General features: G+C 29.5%; 1 protein-coding gene across 5 annotated transcripts in view; it reads left to right on the top strand.

Moving 5' to 3' along the window:
* Positions 1-11,166, top strand: part of LOC145284875 (acetyl-coenzyme A transporter 1-like) — a 91,978-nt gene extending 80,812 nt beyond the window's left edge. For all 5 annotated transcript variants that reach the window (XM_080133897.1, XM_080133900.1, XM_080133901.1 and 2 more), the window contains exon 9: positions 10,907-11,166. In XM_080133897.1, the coding sequence (XP_079990023.1) occupies positions 10,907-11,068 (162 nt within the window). In that variant the 3' untranslated portion in view covers positions 11,069-11,166. The remainder of the gene's footprint in view (positions 1-10,906) is intronic.
* The last annotated feature ends 15,087 nt before the right edge of the window (positions 11,167-26,253 follow it).

Here is a 26,253-nt window from a genome sequence, read left to right as displayed (position 1 = left end):
AAATTCTCACATTTGATTAGGTTGAATATTACAAAATTCTCACATTTGATTAGGTTGAATATTACGAAATTCTCACATTTGATTAGGTTGAATATTACGAAATTCTCACATTTGATTAGGTTGAATATTACGAAATTCTCACATTTGATTAGGTTGAATATTACGAAATTCTCACATTTGATTAGGTTGAATATTACGAAATTCTCACATTTGATTAGGTTGAATATTACGAAATTCTCACATTTGATTAGGTTGAATATTATAAAATTCTCACATTTGATTAGGTTGAATATTACGAAATTCTCACATTTAATTAGGTTGAATATTGCGAAATTCTCACATTTGATTAGGTTGAATATTACAAAATTCTCACATTTGATTAGGTTGAATATTACAAAATTCTCACAGGTTGAATATTACGAAATTCTCACATTTGATTAGGTTGAATATTATAAAATTCTCACATTTGATTAGGTTGAATATTATAAAATTCTCACATTTGATTAGGTTGAATATTACAAAATTCTCACATTTGATTAGGTTGAATATTACGAAATTCTCACATTTGATTAGGTTGAATATTACGAAATTCTCACATTTGATTAGGTTGAATATTACAAAATTCTCACATTTGATTAGGTTGAATATTATAAAATTCTCACATTTGATTAGGTTGAATATTACGAAATTCTCACATTTAATTAGGTTGAATATTGCGACATTCTCACATTTGATTAGGTTGAATATTACAAATTCTCACATTTGATTAGGTTGAATATTACAAAATTCTCACAGGTTGAATATTACGAAATTCTCACATTTGATTAGGTTGAATATTATAAAATTCTCACATTTAATTAGGTTGAATATTACAAAATGCTCACAGGTTGAATATTATGAAATTCTCACATTTGATTAGGTTGAATATTACGAAATTCTCACATTTGATTAGGTTGAATATTACGAAATTCTCACATTTGATTAGGTTGAATATTACAAAATTCTCACAGGTTGAATATTACGAAATTCTCACATTTGATTAGGTTGAATATTATAAAATTCTCACATTTGATTAGGTTGAATATTATAAAATTCTCACATTTGATTAGGTTGAATATTACAAAATTCTCACATTTGATTAGGTTGAATATTACGAAATTCTCACATTTGATTAGGTTGAATATTACGAAATTCTCACATTTGATTAGGTTGAATATTACAAAATTCTCACATTTGATTAGGTTGAATATTACGAAATTCTCACATTTGATTAGGTTGAATATTACAAAATTCTCACATTTGATTAGGTTGAATATTACGAAATTCTCACATTTGATTAGGTTTAATATTACAAAATTCTCACATTTAATTAGGTTGAATATTACATAATTCTCACATTTAATTAGGTTGAATATTGCAAAATGCTCACAGGTTGAATATTATGAAATTCTCACATTTGATTAGGTTGAATATTACGAAATTCTCACATTTGATTAGGTTGAATATTACGAAATTCTCACATTTGATTAGGTTGAATATTACAAAATTCTCACATTTAATTAGGTTGAATATTACATAATTCTCACATTTGATTAGGTTGAATATTACAAAATTCTCACAGGTTGAATATTACGAAATTCTCACATTTGATTAGGTTGAATATTATAAAATTCTCATATTTGATTAGGTTGAATATTACAAAATTCTCACATTTGACTAGGTTGAATATTACGAAATTCTCACATTTGATTAGGTTGAATATTACGAAATTCTCACATTTTATTAGGTTGAATATTACGAAATTCTCACATTTGATTAGGTTGAATATTACGAAATTCTCACATTTGATTAGGTTGAATATTACGAAATTCTCACATTTGATTAGGTTGAATATTACGAAATTCTCACATTTGATTAGGTTGAATATTACGAAATTCTCACATTTGATTAGGTTGAATATTACGAAATTCTCACATTTGATTAGGTTGAATATTATAAAATTCTCACATTTGATTAGGTTGAATATTACGAAATTCTCACATTTAATTAGGTTGAATATTGCGAAATTCTCACATTTGATTAGGTTGAATATTACAAAATTCTCACATTTGATTAGGTTGAATATTACAAAATTCTCACAAGTTGAATATTACGAAATTCTCACATTTGATTAGGTTGAATATTATAAAATTCTCACATTTGATTAGGTTGAATATTATAAAATTCTCACATTTGATTAGGTTGAATATTATGAAATTCTCACATTTGATTAGGTTGAATATTACGAAATTCTCACATTTGATTAGGTTGAATATTACGAAATTCTCACATTTGATTAGGTTGAATATTACAAAATTCTCACATTTGATTAGGTTGAATATTATAAAATTCTCACATTTGATTAGGTTGAATATTACGAAATTCTCACATTTAATTAGGTTGAATATTGCGAAATTCTCACATTTGATTAGGTTGAATATTACAAAATTCTCACATTTGATTAGGTTGAATATTACAAAATTCTCACAGGTTGAATATTACGAAATTCTCACATTTGATTAGGTTGAATATTATAAAATTCTCACATTTGATTAGGTTGAATATTACGAAATTCTCACATTTAATTAGGTTGAATATTACGAAATTCTCACATTTGATTAGGTTGAATATTACGAAATTCTCACATTTGATTAGGTTGAATATTACGAAATTCTCACATTTGATTAGGTTGAATATTACAAAATTCTCACAGGTTGAATATTACGAAATTCTCACATTTGATTAGGTTGAATATTATAAAATTCTCACATTTGATTAGGTTGAATATTACGAAATTCTCACATTTAATTAGGTTGAATATTACGAAATTCTCACATTTGATTAGGTTGAATATTACGAAATTCTCACATTTGATTAGGTTGAATATTACGAAATTCTCACATTTGATTAGGTTGAATATTACAAAATTCTCACATTTGATTAGGTTGAATATTATGAAATTCTCACATTTGATTAGGTTGAATATTACAAAATTCTCACATTTAATTAGGTTGAATATTACATAATTCTCACATTTAATTAGGTTGAATATTACAAAATGCTCACAGGTTGAATATTACGAAATTCTCACATTTGATTAGGTTGAATATTATAAAATTCTCACATTTGATTAGGTTGAATATTACAAAATTCTCACATTTGACTAGGTTGAATATTACGAAATTCTCACATTTGATTAGGTTGAATATTACGAAATTCTCACATTTGATTAGGTTGAATATTACGAAATTCTCACATTTGATTAGGTTGAATATTACAAAATTCTCACATTTGATTAGGTTGAATATTACGAAATTCTCACATTTGATTAGGTTGAATATTACAAAATTCTCACATTTAATTAGGTTGAATATTACATAATTCTCACATTTGATTAGGTTGAATATTACAAAATTCTCACAGGTTGAATATTACGAAATTCTCACATTTGATTAGGTTGAATATTATAAAATTCTCATATTTGATTAGGTTGAATATTACAAAATTCTCACATTTGACTAGGTTGAATATTACGAAATTCTCACATTTAATTAGGTTGAATATTACGAAATTCTCACATTTGATTAGGTTGAATATTACGAAATTCTCACATTTGATTAGGTTGAATATTATAAAATTCTCACATTTGATTAGGTTGAATATTACGAAATTCTCACATTTGATTAGGTTGAATATTATAAAATTCTCACATTTGATTAGGTTGAATATTACAAACTTCTCACATTTGATTAGGTTGAATATTACAAAATCCTCACATTTGATTAGGTTGAATATTACAAACTTCTCACATTTGATTAGGTTGAATATTACAAAATTCTCACATTTGACTAGGTTGAATATTACAAAATTCTCACATTTGATTAGGTTGAATATTACAAAGTGATTCAAAATTCAAAATGTTCATATACAATATTAAAATATGCTATAAACAAATAATTACTTTTTGGAGGCAAAATTGGCTTTTAATGATCTCAGAAACTATAAATATTTTTTTTAGGTCTTACACAAAATATGGTGCAGCTGAGATAAGTAGGTCCTGCAGGCAAGCCGCGTTCTGCATTCGGAAAATATAAGTTAACAACTGGTGAAGCTACCGAAAAGTAACCCTTTTGAATGAAGATGGATATAAATAATATTTTTAAAATTAATTTCTTAATTTTACTTAAAAAAATATAAACATATATAAACAAAATATTTTAGAAACTAATTTCTTTATTTTAAAGAAAAATTGATTGTAAAAGAAAATTTTTTTGCAATATTTTTCAATAAGTATTTATAAAGTATTTACATAGCTGGTTCTTTGGGATGGGGGCCTCAACCCCCTCCCTCCCTCCAAAAAGACAACAAGCGAAAAAAGCTTTAGTGTTTTTACTATTTTAAAGTATTTTCTTTTTTTTTTTTAAAGTTTGAAATACAAGTAGTGGTTAGTTAACTTAGAACAACAAAGGCGCATGGCAGAAATTCTTCAGAGTTTAAATGTATTGTAATGCTTTTATTGGGATTGAAAAACGTTTTTTAGCCACCATATTACTTCCTATTTACTTGTCTCCTCATGAGGGCAGAGTTAGACACAAGGTCAGTTTTTAATGTAGAGAAGCATTTATTACAAAAAAAACGAAATGGTGAAATATAAAAGCAAATTAAGCTAAAAGTTAAAAAAAAAATTTAAAAAAAACAAAACAAAAAAAAACAATTCAAAGAATTAAAGAAAGACAAAATTCTGCTTGTAAAATATTTTTTTCTCTTAGAAACGCATTCGCTTCTTCATAACTTTTCCAAAATTGGCTCATGCTTTCTATATCCATTATTCAAAGGGTCAATAATTGTAGAAGCACCAGTGTCACATGTCATGTGACTTAACTCTTCAGATTTTTCAGAACGAGGCTCCTCTGCAGGACCTATTTATCTCAGCTGCACCCAAGACATATTTTCATTTATTCCATTTGAATTCTACATTGCAAGAAATTAATAAAATTTATTTCGATAATCTTTTTGCCTCCATCTCTTTGGCTGTTTTTATTATATCACTTTCTTTATTTTTATTATATCACTTTCTTTATTTTTCGAAAGTTAGGTTCCCTGGAAGTTGCATATTGTCTAGTGTAGAATGGAAAAGAATGAAGCTTAAATATTGTTAAAAAAAACAAACAAACTATGTATCCAAACTTCTTCCTAACTATCTAAATATTAATTTACTTGTATGTTCGGTGTTGAAAAAAAACCACTGTCACAAACATTAATTAGTGAAAAACGAATTACCTTCTTTATAGTTGCTCTTTATCAGTTAAAATCATTAAAACAATTTTCTCTCTAAAAGTTAAAAAAAAAACAAAAAAAAAACCCAAAACATGGCTGTCTGTTTATGGTTTCAAATTAACTACTATTTTATAATTACAAAAAAATTACTACTATTTTATAATTACAAAAAAGGTCATGTTGAGAGGAGACTGTAAGTCTTTTTTATTATTATTATAGTTTCCTTTTTAAAAAATGCAAGTGAATTGACATCTGTTCCTTTATAATTCATATTAAAAATTATCTAGAAAAAAAAATGTAAACTTTTTTAATACTTTTTTTTTTATTATAGTTTCCTTTTTAAAAAATGCAAGTGAATTGACATCTGTTCCTTTATAATTCATATTAAAAATTATCTAGAAAAAAAAATGTAAACTTTTTTAATACTTTTTTTTTTATTATAGTTTCCTTTTTAAAAAATGCAAGTGAATTGACATCTGTTCCTTTGTAATTCATATTAAAAATTATCTAGAAAAAAAAATGTAAACTTTTTTAATACTTTTTTTTTTATTATAGTTTCCTTTTTAAAAAATGCAAGTGAATTGACATCTGTTCCTTTGTAATTCATATTAAAAATTATCTAGAAAAAAAAATGTAAACTTTTTTAATACTTTTTTTTTTATTATAGTTTCCTTTTTAAAAAATGCAAGTGAATTGACATCTGTTCCTTTGTAATTCATATTAAAAATTATCTAGAAAAAAAAATGTAAACTTTTTTAATACTTTTTTTTTTATTATAGTTTCCTTTTTAAAAAATGCAAGTGAATTGACATCTGTTCCTTTGTAATTCATATTAAAAATTATCTAGAAAAAAAATGTAAACTTTTTAATACTTTTTTTTTTATTATAGTTTCCTTTTTAAAAATTGCAAGTGAATTGACATCTGTTCCTTTGTAATTCATATTAAAAATTATCTAGAAAAAAAAATGTAAACTTTTTTAATACTTTTTTTTATTATAGTTTCCTTTTTAAAAAATGCAAGTGAATTGACATCTGTTCCTTTGTAATTCATATTAAAAATTATCTAGAAAAAAAAATGTAAACTTTTTTAATACTTTTTTTTTTATTATAGTTTCCTTTTTAAAAAATGCAAGTGAATTGACATCTGTTCCTTTGTAATTCATATTAAAAATTATCTAGAAAAAAAAATGTAAACTTTTTTAATACTTTTTTTTTTATTATAGTTTCCTTTTTAAAAAATGCAAGTGAATTGACATCTGTTCCTTTGTAATTCATATTAAAAATTATCTAGAAAAAAAATGTAAACTTTTTAATACTTTTTTTTTTATTATAGTTTCCTTTTTAAAAAATGCAAGTGAATTGACATCTGTTCCTTTGTAATTCATATTAAAAATTATCTAGAAAAAAAAATGTAAACTTTTTTAATACTTTTTTTTTTATTATAGTTTCCTTTTTAAAAAATGCAAGTGAATTGACATCTGTTCCTTTGTAATTCATATTAAAAATTATCTAGAAAAAAAATGTAAACTTTTTTAATACTTTTTTTTTTATTATAGTTTCCTTTTTAAAAAATGCAAGTGAATTGACATCTGTTCCTTTGTAATTCATATTAAAAATTATCTAGAAAAAAAATGTAAACTTTTTTAATACTTTTTTTTTTATTATAGTTTCCTTTTTAAAAAATGCAAGTGAATTGACATCTGTTCCTTTGTAATTCATATTAAAAATTATCTAGAAAAAAAAATGTAAACTTTTTTAATACTTTTTTTTATTATAGTTTCCTTTTTAAAAAATGCAAGTGAATTGACATCTGTTCCTTTGTAATTCATATTAAAAATTATCTAGAAAAAAAAATGTAAACTTTTTTAATACTTTTTTTTCGCTTTAAAAGGTTAAAGAATTTACAAAAAGAAATTGTTTTAAATTTATCATTAAGTTGTTTTATTTTTGATTCATTTTATTTGTGTTACAAAAAAATTTTCAACTACCATGGAATTTCCACGGGTTCTGCTAGTTTTTATTATCATTTTGAGATGTGTAATATATTTATTTTATTTGCGAACTATTAGCCTCGTCTACTAGTTGTTGTTTCACGACGCTTCGGCCAACTATTCCTCTGGTCTTCGTCAGGTGGTTAACCGCGACCAGATAGGAATGTTGAGTCTCTTAACTGTATCCACAGTAATTATTGGCTTCTGTAGTTATTGTCGTCTCACCACGTTTTTGGCCAACTAAGCCTCTGGTTGGCTTTGGGTAGGATTGAAACCGCTATCATCAGACAACACTCACCTGGAACCGTGGAGATTCAACGTTTCTATCAACTGTGCCCCAAAGGGTGATCAAGGTTAGATTTTTTGGTCTTATATATGCAAGTTTTTTCGTTCTTATCTAGTCTTCCATTATCGGGTTGGTACCGAATGGTATATTATTTTTATTATTGGTACCCTTTTGAAATAAGTAAGTTGTATATTTATTTTATTTGCGGACTACTTCTTAACTATTGATAATATTTTTTTTTTGCTTGAATCAATATCTGTGTACTCCTATTAAAATCCATAAATTCCTAAGTAAAATTTCTATTCTTTCTTTTAATTTTTATGTCATAAATAAAATAAATGACAAATTCTCTTTTATGGATGTCAAGCGTGAACGCTGTTCACATAATTATTTCTGCTTTCTTTGATTGAAGAAAAATTTACTCATCTAAACTAATTTTTCAGCAGACTCATGTTTCTCTTATTTTGTCCTTTAGTCCTCACATTCCATTATGTTTCTGACAAAAAGGGAAGAATTGTTGTTTTTTGGGTCAGAATCTATCCATCTCACACTGGTTTTTGATCTTGAAGTAGGACTTTTTAGCTCCTTACATCATCTGGAGCGATTTCTATTAAAAAAAAGTCCCTATTGTATAAGAGCAAAGTTGTTTTGGTTTTTACATCAAGATGTAGATGTTGCAGGATGACATTACAGTAGATGGGATATTGCTTTAGATGATAGCTAAAGATACTAGAGGGTGGAAAGATAAAATTGTCGCCTTAGAAAAGACGACCTGATTCCATTTTCATTTGATGAAACTGGTTTTCTTTTTTTTTTTTTTTTTTTTGGTTGCAGACCATCTACTACAAATCCTAAAAGCGATAGGAGCCTTTTTATCAAGTATGAAAGTGACACAATGTTCAATGACAAAGATCGGAGATGCGCCGCTGTACAACTCGTGCTCTCTACCAATCCAATTTATAAAACAGGACTATTGCCGGCATGCTTAAAATGCATCACTGGATTACCATAAATAACAAGGACATGGCTAGGTTGATGGAAACAAAGTTTCTGGCTATGGTTATGGTCTTTAGTATGGTTTCAAGTGAGGGCCGCATCATGCAACCTCGCATTTTCGAAGTTGGCTTGAAAGTCAAAACCAAAGTGCACCTGGATGTGCTGAAAAGTGTGGTGTACCCTTGGTGCAATCAAATAGATGCTGGCAGACCCTGGGTATGGCAGCAGGAATTCATGTCAGCCCACAAGTCCAAAGAGGTACAGGCTTGGTTTCAGAAGGAGTGCTACGTCTTTGTTCCCTTCTCTCACTGACTCCCCATCCTCCCGCGACCTGAACCCGCTGGACTAATTTGTTTTGTCACACGTCAAGAACATCATCAACATGATCACAACACCAAAGTCAGCCTGATTGCTGCCATTTGTTAAGTATTTGCTGAGCTCCTGCTAGTGCTTGTGGAAAAGATATGCTCCTAGTTCCAGACCTGTACCGAGATGGTGATTGAGGCTAAAGACAGCTACATTGAATAGATGTCAGCTCTATTACATAATCAAGTTACTTGAATTGATTTTTTTCAGTAAAAGTTTTAAAATAAAGCTGTAGTGTTGTTTTCTTGTTCCACTCTGTAAATGTGACATTGCTTTGTATGATAGCTGAAGATATACACTTGAACATGCAACCGTTGTCTCTGGTCTTGTTTCTACAAATTGCAATCATTTCTTGTAATGTTTTTTATGAACCGTGACATGTCTTTGATGGTGTAGCCATATTGACAAAATGGATGAAAGTTCTTGGGTTAGTAAATGCAGATACGTTGAGATGAGCCCCCCCCCCCCCGAATCATACAGAACTGAGTGCCACTTTTAGAAAACAGGTTCAAAGTTTTTTGACTTTGTAACCTATGTTTTGGGTTTGTTTTTAAATGAATTGTAACACCTTAGCTATGACATCGTATCATGTTCATTTCAGCAATGATGATAGTTGTGATGTAATGATGATTATTATTAGAATGATGACAATGCAAAGTATTGTGATGTAATGATGATTATTATTAGAACGATGACAATGCAAAGTTAAAAAAACAAGACAACTGAACTTACATTGCTTCTTAGTCATTCTGTACTCATGTTCATATCGACAAAATCTATGAATGCGTTGTAATCACTCGGATCATCAGTGTCATCAGATTTTTCAGTAACAGCCGCAGTTGCCTGTCAGGTTGTGTTTTCTTTCATATCTTAAAGAGCTTTTTGTTCATCTAGAACTCAATGGAGATAAGAGAAATGTGTAGGGAATACAAAGTTGAGCAGAACCTCCACATCAGCCTGTTTGTCTTTGTAGTGGGACGTAGAGACGAACGTCACCTTCATAAACATTTGATTTTGACTGTGTTGTCAAATGCATTCTGAACTCCTGCTCCGTGTAGAAGAGTTTTGGGAACATAGTGGTATACATAACTTGTTTTCCCTAAATATGCCACTTGGTACTCTATTATTCTGGGTGTAGGTTCAGTTCACAGGAGAAGGTCAAGGAAAACATGGGAGGAAGTGATAAAATGGATTTGAGAGAATGAGAGATAAAGATAAACCTGGCCAGAGATAGATTAGTTTGGAATTTAATTTTTTAAAGCCGTCCAATATGTGCCAGCATGTAAAACAGATGTTAAACCGAATATGATGAAGAATTGATGAGGAAAAGAAAGAACAGAATTACACGGTTTTATTCTTTTGTAGAGCTGGATGCCACTGAAATACTTAGAAGGGAATGAGAAAAAAATTGTAATTTTTTAATTTATTTTTAAAATTTTTTTTATTTAGTGGGGAATTGGTTAGCTTTTCTAAAATTTTACAAAAAAATTTATTTTTTATTGGGGGGGATTCTAAAATCTTATAGAAATTATTTTTTGGTTTTTCTAAAATTTGACAAAATTTTTTTGGGTTTTTCTAAAATTTTACGGAATAATACTTTCAAAGGATGTGACTATCTCTTACTTTTGTTTCTGGGTCAGAATGTATCCATCTCACATTTAGTGTTGGACGGTTTTTGACCTTGAGGTAGGATTTTTTTTTCTTTCTTTTTTACTTCCTTATGTTAAGTGGCTTCATGCTTTGTCTGGAGCAATTTTCATTAAAAAACAACAAAAAAATTTGAGACCTGTTTTGCTTCTTTAACAGAGCCTGCAGAGTGCCCACTTTAAATGTGAAGAGAACAACCTTGTTACAATTCATGTTAGATTATTTGTAAATAGAAACTTCAGTTATAAATTAGCTGAATTTATGTATCATTAAATGTTTATTTTTGTTTATCAATTGTTTGCAGATGTGCACAGAAAATGGTGGCAGTTGTTTCAGCATCGTGGATGGATACTATGTAGAAATTGTCATCTGCACTTTGATCGGATTTGCCTGGTTCTTTTGGAAGAAAGATGCAATCCGAAAACTCCAAACTATAAAACCAGATGCTTGGAAAATTTCTCAATGAACAAGGATTAGCACTGTTCCTGTCTAAAGATTTCAACAATTATATGTGAGCGGAAACAATCCCTCCACTCACTATGAAATATGCATTATTTTCTGTCATATCAAGCCTTCTGTGTTTTTTTTTTATTTATACGATAAGTTGGTTCTTGTCCAGAATTGTCCCTATATTAAAAAACAAAAATAAAGAAAAATTTGTATGATGTGCGTACCTGTGACAAAACAAAAATATCAGTGCTTATATGGAATTACATTTATTAAAAAAAAAATAAAAATACAGAAAAATTTGTATGATGTGCGTACCTGTGACAAAACAAAAATATCAGTGCTTATATGGAATTACATTTATTAAAAAAAAAATAAAAATACAGAAAAATCTTTATGATGTATGTACTCATCACAGAACGAAGATGTCATATTCTAAAAATCATATAAATTGATCAAGTAGTTTTTTAAGTAAAAAAACCCCCATAACTTTACAATTTTTAGTGATTAAAAAGTTTTAATTATCTCGACTACAAACAAAATCTCTGTAGTCGAATTGAATTATCACCCTTGAAGTTTTTGACAAAATTTAAATTAACATGATTTCTCTCAGCATACTCCTTGCTTCATCATAAAATTTGATTTACTTAATAAAAAAAACTATTTGATCTTTTATATGATTTTTGAAATATTACATTTTTTTGTTCCATGACAAGTCTGTACATAATAAAGATTTTTCTGTATTTTTTTAAAAAAACTGTAATTCTAAATAAACATCAAAATATCATATTTCAAAAATCATTTAAATTGATTAAATAGTTTTATTTTTATTTATTTATTTTTATTTTTTTTTTTGAAGAAAATCATTTTCAAGCGATTTATGGAAATTTGTAAGCATTACAACATAGATCTGGAAAGTTTTGAATCATTGTTGAGTTATTTTCCTTATTCTTTTAGATTTTTCTTTTTCTTTTTAATGGTTAACGAAACAGCCTCTCCTGATATAAAATTTAATTTTCTTATTCAAAAACAAAACTACTTTATGGGTTTACATGATTTTTTGGAATATATTTTCGTTTCGCCATGGGTACATATATCATAAAGATTTTTCTTCATTTTTGTTATTTAATATAAGGAGAATTCTGGACAAGAACCAATGAATTTAATGAATTTTTTTTTTTTTTTCCTTTTTTTTTAAATAATGGATTATGTTGGCATTTAGTTTTCTTATACATCTAAAAAATCATTTTGATAATTTTTAATCTGATTGGATTTCTTAGTTTTATTTTAATTTTTTGGCACTTCTTCATTATTAGTACATAAATCGAAAACCGCAAAACTGAATTTCCATTAAAAATCAATGTTATCTACTGAATTTTTAAAGTTAATTTCAACTAAAAGCAATCTTATTTACGTAAATTGTCACGTTGCAATTAGTAACGTATTATTGCATAAAACATGATTTCATGAGGAGCCACCATTATTGAAATTGTAACAAGACAGACTGCAGTTACCTCCCCTGTTCTGTTTATCATTTAAATATAACTTGCAAATTTCACTGAACTATTTTCATTAATGATTAATTTTCTATATTCTTTTGATCAGACTATTGTTCTCATCTTGAGTTTTATTTGTGCAACGTTTCGGTTGATGCAGCCTTTGACCTTTATAAGGCGTGCTGGTCACCATCTTGGAAAAGAAAGATAAGTTACTAGCTCCATAGATGATTTCGTATTCTTAGGGTTGGGAAAAAAACAAAAAAACAAAAACAACTCCAAGAATACAAAACCATCTACGAAGCCAGTGACTTTTCTGCTGACGAAGATCGGTGGTTATACCGATCGAAACATTGCACAAATAACACTCAATAGTTCGATCAAAACAAGTAATACAAACAATCAGCCCTCATCTAAAAAAATTCATAACTAATTAATTTTCTATTTGATTATTTTTGTTAATTTTGGATATTTTACTAATTTCGACATGACAATTAAGTAGATACCATTGGTTTTAATTGAAAATCAATATTTTGATTTTCGTTTTAATACCAAAGAAGCACCTATTTTTTTTTTTTTTTTTAAATTATTTTCTTTATCATTCATATTGGATTCATTTCTTGCCAAATCTTCAAATGATTCCATATCTTGAAAACCTAAATTTGCTTCAACTGTTCATATGAAATTTATTTGCCCGTTTTATAGAAGGTTGTTCATAAAAAAAAAAAAAATCCAGTTAATTGATATTCGTTCTAAGCTTTCTAGGTTACCTTGTTACACTTGTGTAAAAAAACAAAAAAAAAAAAACAAAGCAAAGGCATTTTTTTTCTTGTTTGCTAGAACAAACAACCTCAGAACCATTAGCAATTTTGAATGAAATATTTATTATATAAAGACTAGTTGTCTGTGTTTGTATGTCCAACTAAAACTTCAAAAATACACAACAAACCCTACAAAGTGTTTTTTGATCAGAATAACCCTTGAAAAATAATTAATTCTCTGGGGTTTAAATGGCTGTTTGTATCATTGAATGTTATCAAGAATTAAACACTATTTTAAATGTTATCATGTATTAATACATCTAGAAAATAAGTCAGTATTTTTTTTTTAAATTGAAAGATGCTGGCATCGGATTTAATTTTTTTTTTTTTTTAACTCTTTTTAATTCTGTAAAAAGAAATGGGGTGTGGAGTTTTAGTGCAGCTTTAGAAATATTCTGAATTTTATTTGGTGCTTTCAGTAGCACTCTGAAGGTCTAAGTTTTATTTTTTCACTTTTCACAAAAAAAAAAAAGGAATTTTTTTTTTTTTTTGCTGTATATGGGAGAAACTTAACACAATACATCTTCTATTTAGTTTTTAATGGTCATGGGCAACAACAGGTAGTCCTGCTAGTCAATTATATAAAGAAAAATTGTCTATTCTGTCTGTGACCAGCTAAAGCCTAGAACTACCAAACATACAAACCTTAAATGTTCTGATTTATCATAACCTCCAGCAGGTTATCGTAAAAAATATTGGGTGCTTATACAGCATGGGAAGCAGGTGAAAATCGCATTCTAAATAAAGTCTTTAATATACCTGTGCCTGTTTTACAAATATTTTCTGTCATGTGTTCTGACAAACTTGTAGCACTTGTGCCCCCTCGACATAAATACCTCCAACTAACCTCACAAGCAGCAAAATCCTACCCTTTCACTGAAGAGATCCATAGATGTTGGAAAGCCTTCTACTCTGGTAGTTTCTTTCCTTGAACTGCTAGACTTTGGAATTTTCTCCTGATGGTATACTTCCCTGATTGTATTAATATGCAGAAATTTAAATGTGAGGGAACAGAATTTTACTGCTCAGCTCCCTACTTAGTGTCCCAGTAGATATGGTTTCAATTAGTTGCCCCTTACATCCAAGTGGCAATATGCTTTGTTTGTGGTGAACAAGATTAAAAAAAAAAAAATTATGTATCAGGCAAAAATGAATGAAAATAATTGAGCAGAAATTTAATTTAAAATAAAAATCAGTTTCCTTATTTTGCTGATCTGCCATTCATTATTACTTGGTTAAATAACATACTGACTTATCTCCCCATGCTTTACAAGTAGTTCCACTCTTTTCAATAGCAAATCAGCAAAATATGCTACAACCGATTTTTATTTTTAATTAAAATCCAACTCTACTGGTGTAGATACCCATTTTTGCCTGATATGTAGTTAAATTAACAGAAAAATTCTTTGATATATTTGGAACTGCCATTTTCACGTGTATTCCATATTGTATAAGCACCAAATATTTTAATATTCATTTGAGAGGCACTAAGAGATAACTTAGTGACCTGAGGTTAAAAGAAAATGTTCTTGTAATCAAGAAATTGAAAAAAATTAAGGAAAACAACAAGAGTTAAAGTTATTTTTGTTGAACTAATTAAAATTGAAAACTAAAGAAATAAGATGAGAATAAAATAATATAGAGGACCACGGTTTGGAGCAAAAGAATGCACTGGTCCTTATATATTGTCGGGTTACCCTGCTTATATTATATAAGTAAATTTTGGGTCAGTCATTTCATCTTGATATTTTAATACATATAGGATGTCTACAAACATATGCTCACTCTTTACTTGCCTATTTCTCACATATTTTGTTTTAATTTGATTGCTAATTAATGTAGATACGAGTGCATTTAGTTAAAAGGAAATAAGATAAAGGATAATTAAATGTCATAAAAAAAAAAAAAAGTTGGTTCTTGTGCAGAATTCCCTCATAAAAAAAAACAAAGGCATTCCGGCATATTCCTCGAGAACGTCATTCTTGCATTATGTCCCCCTTTTTTTAGACAGGTAGCTGATTTAGTGTCCTCGATGAAACATCTTTCAACAAATATTTTAACTGAAGAAATTCATCACCTTTTTAGATGAATTATTATTATTATTATTATTAGTAGTAGTAGTAGTAAAAGTAGTTTGGTGTAAGAATGATACTTTTTTGTAAAAAAAAAAAAATATTTATTTATTTTGACGAATGTTTCACATAAAAAGGAAGTTAATAAAATAAATAAATATAACTCATTTATTAAATAAAAGAATTGTTCACATTATTCCACTTATTTTCATATAAAATGTTAATAAAATATATTATAGTATTATAATATTACATATTTGATGGAAGATGTTTCATCTGGGGTGCTGAATCATCTATCACCAACTAGAAAACTGTAGAAATAATGCAACAATTAAATGTCTTGAAGAATATGCCAGAATGCCAAAACAAAGTTAAAGAAAAATCTGCTTGATGTCAGTATCCGTGACAAAATGAAAATATATTTCAAAAATTTTGCAATTTCACAATATGCCTTGTAGATTGTCATGAATTTCTTTGAGGTTGAGTTTTTATTTATTTTTTTTTTAAACCAATTATTCTTCACACACCAATCTGGTGGATATCCAAGGTCTACAAGAACGTTTCTTATTGGCATGATGAACAATTCAATCTCTGATGTACACTAATGGATTGCTGTGAATTTGTTCTAAATTTCACTTTCATGATATTTTCATATTTTCAGGAAATGCTTTGTTACAAATATTCTTTCTTTGAAAGTTAATTGTATGTCTATCATTATTTAATTTACCTCCTTGTCAGAAAGTCAAGTATTGATTTGATGAGTTTTTATGAAACAAACTGGATTCACTTCATGTTAGTAATCACTTTTCCCTCCCACATGTCAACCATTTATTTAAGATTAGTGGCATTTGGAACAATGTGTATGAGTAATAGGAAGTTAAATGGCGAGTTCATTTTGTTGTGCAGGGAAGAAATGCCTTGTATTATAATACTGAAATCATAATCTACAAATTCTGATATAGTGTGCCTCAACCAAGAAAAAAATGGCACCTATGAAATCATTAATAAGATTCACAATACCTTTCTGCAATCCAACCATATTTGATTTAAATAAACGTCTGTCTCCAGCCTGCCTTGTCCACTAAATCACAATTATCAATGCTCAACAGTCTTATTACTGTTTAATGATATGTGAACACTTTGGTGAGCATCTCATCAGTAACATCCTGAATGGGTTTCACACTCATTGAAACTTAACACCTCAACGATAATGTCTGTGGCATGATATGACGTCACAGAGAGGAAGTTGCTAGTGATAGGTTTGTAAAACAGACATATGAAGCCAAATTAGTGTAGAGACATTTTATTACACTTATTTTGAAAGTTTTATTTTCATATTAACAGTGCAGTGTTGAACTGCAGAAAGAGCCCAAAAGAATGCACCCATGTTATCATTAAAAGAAAATCGCAGTTCTGTCTGCGATCCAACCATATTCGATACAAATACACTTCACTCTATGCCTTACGTTTCAACAAAATTTCCATCATTAAAGTCGAACAATCTTGTTTCATCACCATTTTATGATAAGCACACCTACATGCAATGTGCAAACTTATCAATAACGATGACACCCTCTTCCTTTAGAGCTGTCCTAATTTGCATGATGATGACCTTCTTCAGTTCAGAAATAATCTCTGAATTGTTTTTATATATAGATCATTATCTTTTAAATAACTATCTACAAATCTATTAGACTCTGTATAAAATATTGTTGCCATATTTGGGCTTGTGAGGGTTTCTGATAAGGTCTCTCCAACCACTGATATCCATGACAAATAACACCCTACCTGAGAATTTTTCTCTCAAACTCCTCGATCTTACATTCACAGGCAATATGAACTGGAACAAATATATCGAGGACATTGCCAAGACTGATGCAAAGAAGGTGGGTTACCTCTATCAAGCTAAAAGGTTACTCACGCTTGAGAGTATCCTGTACCTCTACAAGGCCACTATTCGCCCATGCATGGAGTATTGTTGCCGCATCTGGGCTGGTGCATCTATTACTAGCTTCTCCCTCTTGGATAGGGTCCAAAAAAGAGTCTCCAATCTTCTAGGCCCCACTTTGTCAACTAAGCTCCAACCCCTGTCTCATCACCACAATGTTGCATCTCTGTGCCTGTTTTACAAATATTTTAATGGAATGTTCTCTAATGAGCTCGTTGCACTTATGCCCCCTCGTCGTACATATCCCCGCTTTACAACAAAATCTCACTCCTTCACTGTTGAGGTCCCTAAATGCCAGAAGGCTTTCTACTTTAATAATTTCTTTCTCAAACAGTTAGACTTTGGAATTCTCTTTCTACTGCCTGCTTCCCTGATTGTACTGATATGCAGAAGTTTAAATGTAAGGTAAACCAACATCTTGTCAATCTTTCCTAAGCATGGTCTCAAATAATAGCCCCTTACGTCCAAATGGCGATATGCCTTGTTAGAGATGAACGTGAGTAAGGTGCAAAAAAATATCCGTAATTTGATTGGCCCTCACCCCTTTTTCTTCTCTGCAATCTCTCCTTCACAGATGTGATGTTTTTTGTTTCAGTCTTTTTTATACATACTATTATGGCGTGTGGTCTTCAGAATTGTTTGATCCATTCCCTGCTTCCTTTGTTACAGCTTGTTTGACTACTCCAATGGTCTTCACCAATTCATTGTTTTGATATGTAATTGTAATACAACTCCATATTCCAGTAGCTTGTTTCTAAGAACTGCAGGTTTTTGGAACTCTCTTCCTGCTAACTGTTTTCCTATTACCTGTAGTCTTGATCTTTTCAAGAATAATGTTGGTAGGCATCTTCTGTCTTTGCAATACTCATCTTTTGTTCTTGTTAGCTCCTTACATCAAGTGGTTTCATAGCTTGTCTGGACCAATTTCTATAAAAAAATCTTAAAATACTGTACAGATAAAAATTGTGAGGTGGGGGAGGAGGATTAAGATTTGGTAAGTGTGAAGTTCATTTAGGATCACAGCCTAATACTGATGAGACGATCACTAAAGTGTCCCTACACATCTGTTGAACATTATCAACTGAAACTTGGTGGACAACTTACATTGCCAAAAAGAATTGTGAATTTTGTTAACAATGAGGTGCGACTTTTTTCTTGCATTCTTGTCCAGAATTTCCCCCATAATAAAAAAAAAAAAAAGAAAAAGCTGTATCATGTACGTATCCATGAACAAGTGAAAATATCACATTCCAAAAAGTATGTAAATTTATCAAGTGGGTTTATTTTTATAAAGAAAATCATTTTTAAGTGGTTCATGGGAATTCTTAATGTAAATCCCCCAAGTTTTAATTAATGTTCAGTTTTGTCCCGTTCTCTTTTTTTAGATTGTTTTCAAAATAGCAGACTAAAACGACATTCTTTTATTACTCATAAAATTTTATTTTTTTTAATTTAAAAATAAAAATATTTGATCGATTATTATTTCTTTTACTTTTTTTTTTTTTTGCCCTTGGATTTCTGCTATAAAGTATTCTAAACTACTCAACTCTCTAGTGTAAATCTTCCAGATTAATTTTTCTCCCAAAAACTACTTACTACATTCATTGATGGTGTTCAAAAGAAATCAAGGACTTTTAGATAATTTTATGTTGAAAGAATTCATGTTGATTTTAGTCTTTATTTTGATTGCTATTAGAATTGTAATTTGGTCAGTCACTCCTGAATTTGTTCGATTATCTAAAATATGGGTACTTATTCAGACTAAAGACCATGTTATCATCAGAATTTTCGGGGCAGTTTACATAAAACACTAGAAGGTAACAAACGAAAATTTCCAGATTTTTGTTTATTTTTTTACAAGGGAGTCACCAATTATCAAAGCCTGAAGATCATTTGAAGATAAGGGTTAATGAATATGAGGTGGTATTGTAGTAATCATTAATGGTGCAGATTGGGTAGAATTTGATTATTTAAGGGGATGGCTCAACAAGAACTTGTTTATATTGGACTTGAAGGCTACCATATTGTAGTCGGCCAGGAAGCAGGCTAGCGGAAGCGGACAGTGTTCCACAAAGCAAGCATTTTTTTTTTTTTTTTTTTTTTTTTTTTTTTTTTGCGCAAATGCTGGTCAACTTTTTCAATGAAAAAAATATTTTTGTTATTACAAAGATAATTCAATGAAAAATGAAAAATTAATTGAAAAATGACAACAATGTTCTTTTGTTGTTACAAAAAAAAAAATATGAATAATTACTGGACAATTTTTAAGAAACATTAACAAAATTAAAAAAAGAAAACCGTTATAAGATAAGTTCCATGAATAGATATTTATTTTTTGAATAACAAACAACTTATAGTAAACAAAAAGAGTCCATGTTTTTATTATTTTCTTCTGCTTTGATTCTTTTGTTTAAATCAATATAAATATATATATACTAGCAGGTGGCCTGGTTTTATCCAGTCAAAAAATAATGCTTAAATATTATATTTTAAGTAATGCAGAATTCGTACTTATTATTATAGAGCTAATTTGCTCTCTATTATTATATTGGATATCATATATTGTAATGATTTCAAAAGAAAAATAAAATGACTTGCATGCAATTAGTTCAAATTGAAACCAAAACACATAACTCTCCAACCTTATCCTTTAGCATATGCTTTAAATTCATGTCTACAAAAATTGCAAAAAAAAAAAAATAACATCGTTTAACCTATAATTTTAATTAACGCATGCATAGAAAGAAAATGTGTGTAGCCGACTTACGCCAGGTGAAGGTCAGTTTTTTTTTTTAATTTTTTTTTTTACAATTTTAACCCCTTAGCAGCTATTTTATCAACTAAAACCCAAATCACATGTGCGTTACAGGTCCAAATACCCTGTATATCAAATTTCAACTCTGTAGAGAAAATATTCAGATAAGAATTTGGTAGAGACTTTTCGCACACACACACACATCGACAAGGTCACTTATATATATATATATATATATATATATATATATGTGTGTTCTAGAACCTTGTCATCTTAAATTTTATGCAATTATACAAAATGTAGAAACTATACATAAATAGAATTCAGCGTAATAGTAAAACAGAACCAATCATCTAATAATAAACCGTAAAAAATAAACAAGTAATTAATTGACATTTTTTAAAGGAATTGACAACTTAGTTAATCTTCATGTAGTCACTCGCATATCTATGACTGAGTATATTAAGAAGTTTGCTTTGATAATTTTTAAGTAGAAAATATAGGCTTTTAATATTAATGCCCCCCCCCCTTTATTTTTCATTTTTAAAATTACTGTTTTTTTAACTTTTATTTTTATATTTAAACAGGATTAAGTTTCCTTTTGGTTCTTCTTCACCCCCCCCCCCCCCAAAAAAAAACGCACTCACCTACAAGCACCCGGGCAACGCTAGTCATATATATATATATATATATATATATATATATATATATATATATAAGGCAAAATGTGTGATCATTTTATATATGCCATTTTATATATGCCTTGCAAAGGCTTTTTCGCTGCCATTATTGAGGGGGTGACTATGTCTTAAAACTTTTTATATACCGTCTAAATCATAATATCGAGGATTTGTGAACGCACGTCGCGTCTAGATTTATTTATATCAACTTTTATAAAAATCGCGCTATTTCGCCGTGTCGCCTGTTTGTTCGACTTTTAAGAATAAATAAAGTGAAACTAATTGAAACGTTGTGTGTTCTTGGCTTTCGCGTCGGAACGTCCAGAAAGTAACCGGCTTTTGATCAATGTGGAGTTTCTCTTTATATCAGACAATTGATAGTCAATTTGGACAATCCCCTTTAAATGGGGAGCTGATATCCCGCATTAAATAAAATACTGCCACGTCATCGTAACGCTCCTGCGATGACCTCATTTAGCGTCTACCTGTCAATCAAACCTCTTTGACTCACTTTATAAGCCTTAACTTAACATGCTCACCAATTTCTCTCACTCGTGGCCGAGATGGTTAAGTGGTTGGCTTTTGTTTCCATCTCCGCGTCAAGGCTTTGGGGTTCAATCCTACTAAAAATTTTTTTTTTTAACACACACACCTCCAAACACCCGGGCAACGCTGGGTACTCCCTGCTAGTTCATAAATAAACACTAATTAAACAATAGAAAATTTGTTTTTTCTAGTTCAATCCCCAAATTAAGATATATTTTAGCATTTATTTTATGTAATTAAAATGTATTGGAGGGGGGGGGGAGACTAAGAGGAAACAAACGTTGATTTACCCAGATTGACATGATAAACAATAATAGTTTTTTTTTATTCTCTAGAATTTTCCCCTTTATTAAAAAAAGCAAAAATAAAGAAGAATCTGTACAATGTACGTACTTGTGATGAAATGAAAATATATTCCAAAAGTCATGTAAATTGATCAAGTAGTTTGATTTTTATAAGGAAAATCATTTAATCATTGATGGGAATTCATAAGCATTACGACAAATCCATTGAGCATGAATTATTGTTGAGACTTCTCCATTTATTTTTTGCCATTTTTTTTTTTTTTTTCAAAATGGCAAGCAAGACCATCACTCCTAAGACACTCATAAAATTTTATTTTTTCATTTAAAAATAAAATTAATTGATCAATTTATGATTTTTGGAATATATTTTCCTTTCATCACAGGTACATATATCGTACAGATTTTTTTTTTTTTTCAGATGGGGGGGGGGATTCTGAATAAGAACCAGATTTTTTATATAAAATTTCCCAACAAAAAAAAACTGCTCTGCAGACAGCTGCTGCTACAAACCTGTGTTTACTGCTGGAACTGTGATATGGCTATTAAATTAAAAAAAAACAAAAACAAAAACAAAAAAATGCAACTTTCTGATGTAAATTTTGTTCCAGAATTGTTCATATATGAAAAATATCACAAAAAATAAAACAAATTTTTTAGCAATTTTGAAATCATTCCATGAGTGCCAAAGTTAATTTTTGAAATTTGTCTTTGATTTTGACATTTAAAATCAATTTTATTTTGTTACTGTATGGTTGCCTTCCATGTATTTGTTTCATATATGGCTAGCACTTGGAACTGTACAAAGCGGTACTAAAAATTTAAAAACCTCAATATTTTATACTAATTGACGTTTTCTTTTCTTTTTTTTTAAATTTTAATTGTATCACATAAATCATAATTTAATATCTATTGTGACACCGACAAAAGAGGCATTGAATCTTATTACGTTAATAAGGACTTAATTAGCTTCAAATGGTTGAAAACCTCAGGATTCCACTTTCAACTGTTCAATTCCTCAGTGAGGAAAAAAATCTTGCCTAGATCAATCATTTATTGAAATTTATTGTTGATGACTTGCTGGCAGCCTAGCTTTGTCCGGTCATACAATACGCTTAAACATGATATTTTAATTTATTGCATGTGTATTTTTATAGAATTCATCCTTTATTGATAATTATATATTATGAGGAATAATTTGCCTGGTGGACTAATTCGCAAAAAAAAATAACAATAATAATAATAATAATAATAACAATAATAAAAATAATAACAATAATAATAATAATAATGATAATAATAATAATAAAAATAATAATAATAATAATAATGTTGTTCATCAAATTTTGTTTGTGTTTATTTACAATATCATGTCAGCTGATATTTGGGTTTGATAATGAATGCCCTGGAAAAGTCATTTCTGATTAGTGTTTAGTTTTAAAATATGCAAACGAAGAAATGATTTCTGGCGATTTTAAATGGTACCTCTTCTTTTATTATAAATTGTTAATTAATAATAAGAAAAAAAAAATAAAATGCTGAGGTACATCTGGGCTTGAACAGGGGATTTTTATATCTGTAGTCGAATGCTCTACCACTAATCTATATATCCAGATTATAATGAATCTGTTTCTTTTTTTAAGAAGAAATGATTTGCTGAAGTTTTATCATTTTTCTTTGTCAGTGTTACATAAATTATTTGTCTGTAAAAATTATTTTTTATCTAGAGAGAAAAGCTTTTTTTAAAATTGGATGTTTTCGACTTTCGATATTTATCGAATGAATTTCTGTACAAAACATATCTAAGAACACTGCCAGGCATATAAATTAACTTTGTGTGAAATTTGCAAAAGATAGGCTCAACCGTTTTGAAACCTATAAGGAAGGAACTCAGATACACACAAAGTGACTTTTATATAATATTATTGATGATAATGAAAGTGCCATTTTTCCTTCTTTCATGTCTGTGTATAATTATTGGGTTATGCTGTTTACATTTGAATTTAAACAATTACTGCAGCATTATTTCATTGCTATAAGAAGTTGTTAAATGACTGTTTAGTGGATCTCAAAGATGAAGATGATTTCACAATTATTTTTTTCCAAATATTCTTTTAATAAAAGATAATTTGCTAGTCATTAGCCATATTAAGATTTTCTGTAACATAAGTTCAAAGCAGAATTTATGTAGTAAAAATATGTGGTGTGTTAAAGTTCAAAATAAAAATACTGACGCAATGAACCTAATGGTAAAAAAATTCTCATCTGCTGCCTGGAGGTCAAGCGATGAGCTGGAAGGCCTCATATTGCAATTAAGACTATTTGAAAATGACTCCAATCTTGGGATTGGAGCTTTTGGTCTCTATGCATGAGATAGCGTCATGGCATACAGACATCATAAATGTCACCTTGTCGATTGATGAATGACTCATAAGATGTGAATAAAAAAATTATGTACACTTTTTAAAATATTTAAAAAAAAAAAAAAATCTATGCATATTAAAAACAAAGGAAACTCATTTAAGTAATAATTTGACAATGAAAAGTTGCTGCACAATTTAAACTAAAATACCATAATTAATCCTGGGCAATGCCGAACAAACACAATCTAATTAAGTATGTCATTAATTCCAAAAATATAAAATTTTAGAAAAAACATAAAATTAAAATTTTTTTTTATTTGAATCATTCTGAATCCATTCTACCCTACACATTGGATCTTGGATACTAAATGTGGCTCAATCTAAGAAACTTAATGGATCATACACTAAAATGCATATTGTGGTGACATCATATAACCAACAAAATGGTGTATTGATGTCGTCCATGCGTATTTGCAGTTGTTTACCGTTGACTTTTAATGCTAACTTTACACATATCTCAATATAGCAAACCTATTGAAAAAATGCTCATCTGATCATTGGAGGTCAAGCGATTGGTTAGAAGGCCTCGTATTGCAATCAAGACTCTTCTGGATTAGCATTTCGGGATTGGAGCTTCTAACCACAATGAGTCAGAGAACATCATGGTGTGCAAACTTTGTGTTTTACCATCAATTGATTGATGACGTGAGTGGACATGGGATTTGCAATCTTGTAACTTTTACTTCTTATTACGACACGAGCTGAGAGAAACTTAGATTGGGCAAAGTCCCCTGTGCAGAATCTTTGGCATTACAGAATGGCAGTATCTCCCTACGTTCTTGCAACATATTAATGAAAAACAAAACGAAAAGGTGTACACAACGTTCTCATTGATTACTCTTATCAACTAGCTTTTCTTCATGGCTCCCTTAACTTCTAATAGTTTCTTCCATATTTCCATTAACTCCTCTTTCTTGAGCTTATACAATCTATCTAGGGATGCATCTTTTATAAAAATGTTCTTCATTTATTATGTTACCTTTTAATTGTTAATGCCAATCACCAGAGTATTTCAATGAGCATTATTAACCAAGTGGTGAGCTCTCGCTTAAATGGTGGCAACTGATCTTGTGACAAGCCTCTATATTACGATACAAGCCAGGAAGAAAATTACTTTGAGGTAGAGCCCCCCCCCATGCAGAATTTCTGACTCTATGAAATGGCAGTATTTCCCTATATTCTCGCAACGTATTAATAAAAAACGCAAAAAGTTGTACAGTGATGTGTGGGCTGTAAGAGTTATGTCCCTTTAGTCACACGTTTTCTAGTTCTGATCACTCTTATAAAATAATCAAGTTGAGCATATAGACGGCAAAAATGACAAAGATGCATTAACAACTTATAATTTAGATGAAACTATTTATATTACAACATGTTCAATCTCCCCGAATGTTCATATAATACTCAGTGAGCCAAGAAGGAAGGGCGGGGGTGGGTGTGAACACAAAAGAAGAAAATGTATTATATATATCACTGGGAGTATGTCACAGAATAGATGAAATACTTGTTGACACATGCGGCAATCCAGATAAAATAAAATATCCAAAGGAAGTAACATGTCCGATAACAAAGTTTTCTGAGAACTCTGTGCTGAACAATATAATCCATGTATCATTCAATCTCTTCCCTCTCTACCTTTCTAGACAGGGTTATCATTGTCTCTCTTTATTAAATATTTCAGGTGGCTGTCCTTGGGCAAATAATTCCTTGTGACATAGCAGAAGGTCAGTTCTCCCAATAGACTTGACTTTTGTGATTCCATGCATCACATGGCGTAAGCTTCAAGTTGGTGGTTAGCCAATCTGAATGATGTGGGCTGATGTGTCCATCTTTTCTTTTAGTCATTTCATAACCATGTATGTCGTTATAAGTGGATCCAATTGAAATTAAAACGTAGGTTTTAAGTTCTTTTGCAACTCTGAAAAATCTGCAGTCAGCTTCGCCCTTCTTCCTCAGGCTCATCCCTGTGAATTGATTTAGGTGCACAGCAGTTAGGTTAACATGCCATAGCTTCTCATTATACTGTTGTTGATAGGACGCAAGGCTTTATGTCTCCTCAGTAGGCCGGCTATATCTCAAATGTCTTTGTTTGCAAACATGGCATCCTTTTGCACCACACTGTTCTTACTGGAATTACTTGATTTTCTTTCTTCCTACCTTG

Source organism: Euprymna scolopes, chromosome 9 (assembly GCF_053919585.1).
Source record: "Euprymna scolopes isolate OS-2025 chromosome 9, ASM5391958v1, whole genome shotgun sequence".
NCBI lineage: Eukaryota > Metazoa > Mollusca > Cephalopoda > Sepiida > Sepiolidae > Euprymna > Euprymna scolopes.
This window is presented reverse-complemented; position numbering and strand designations above follow the sequence as displayed.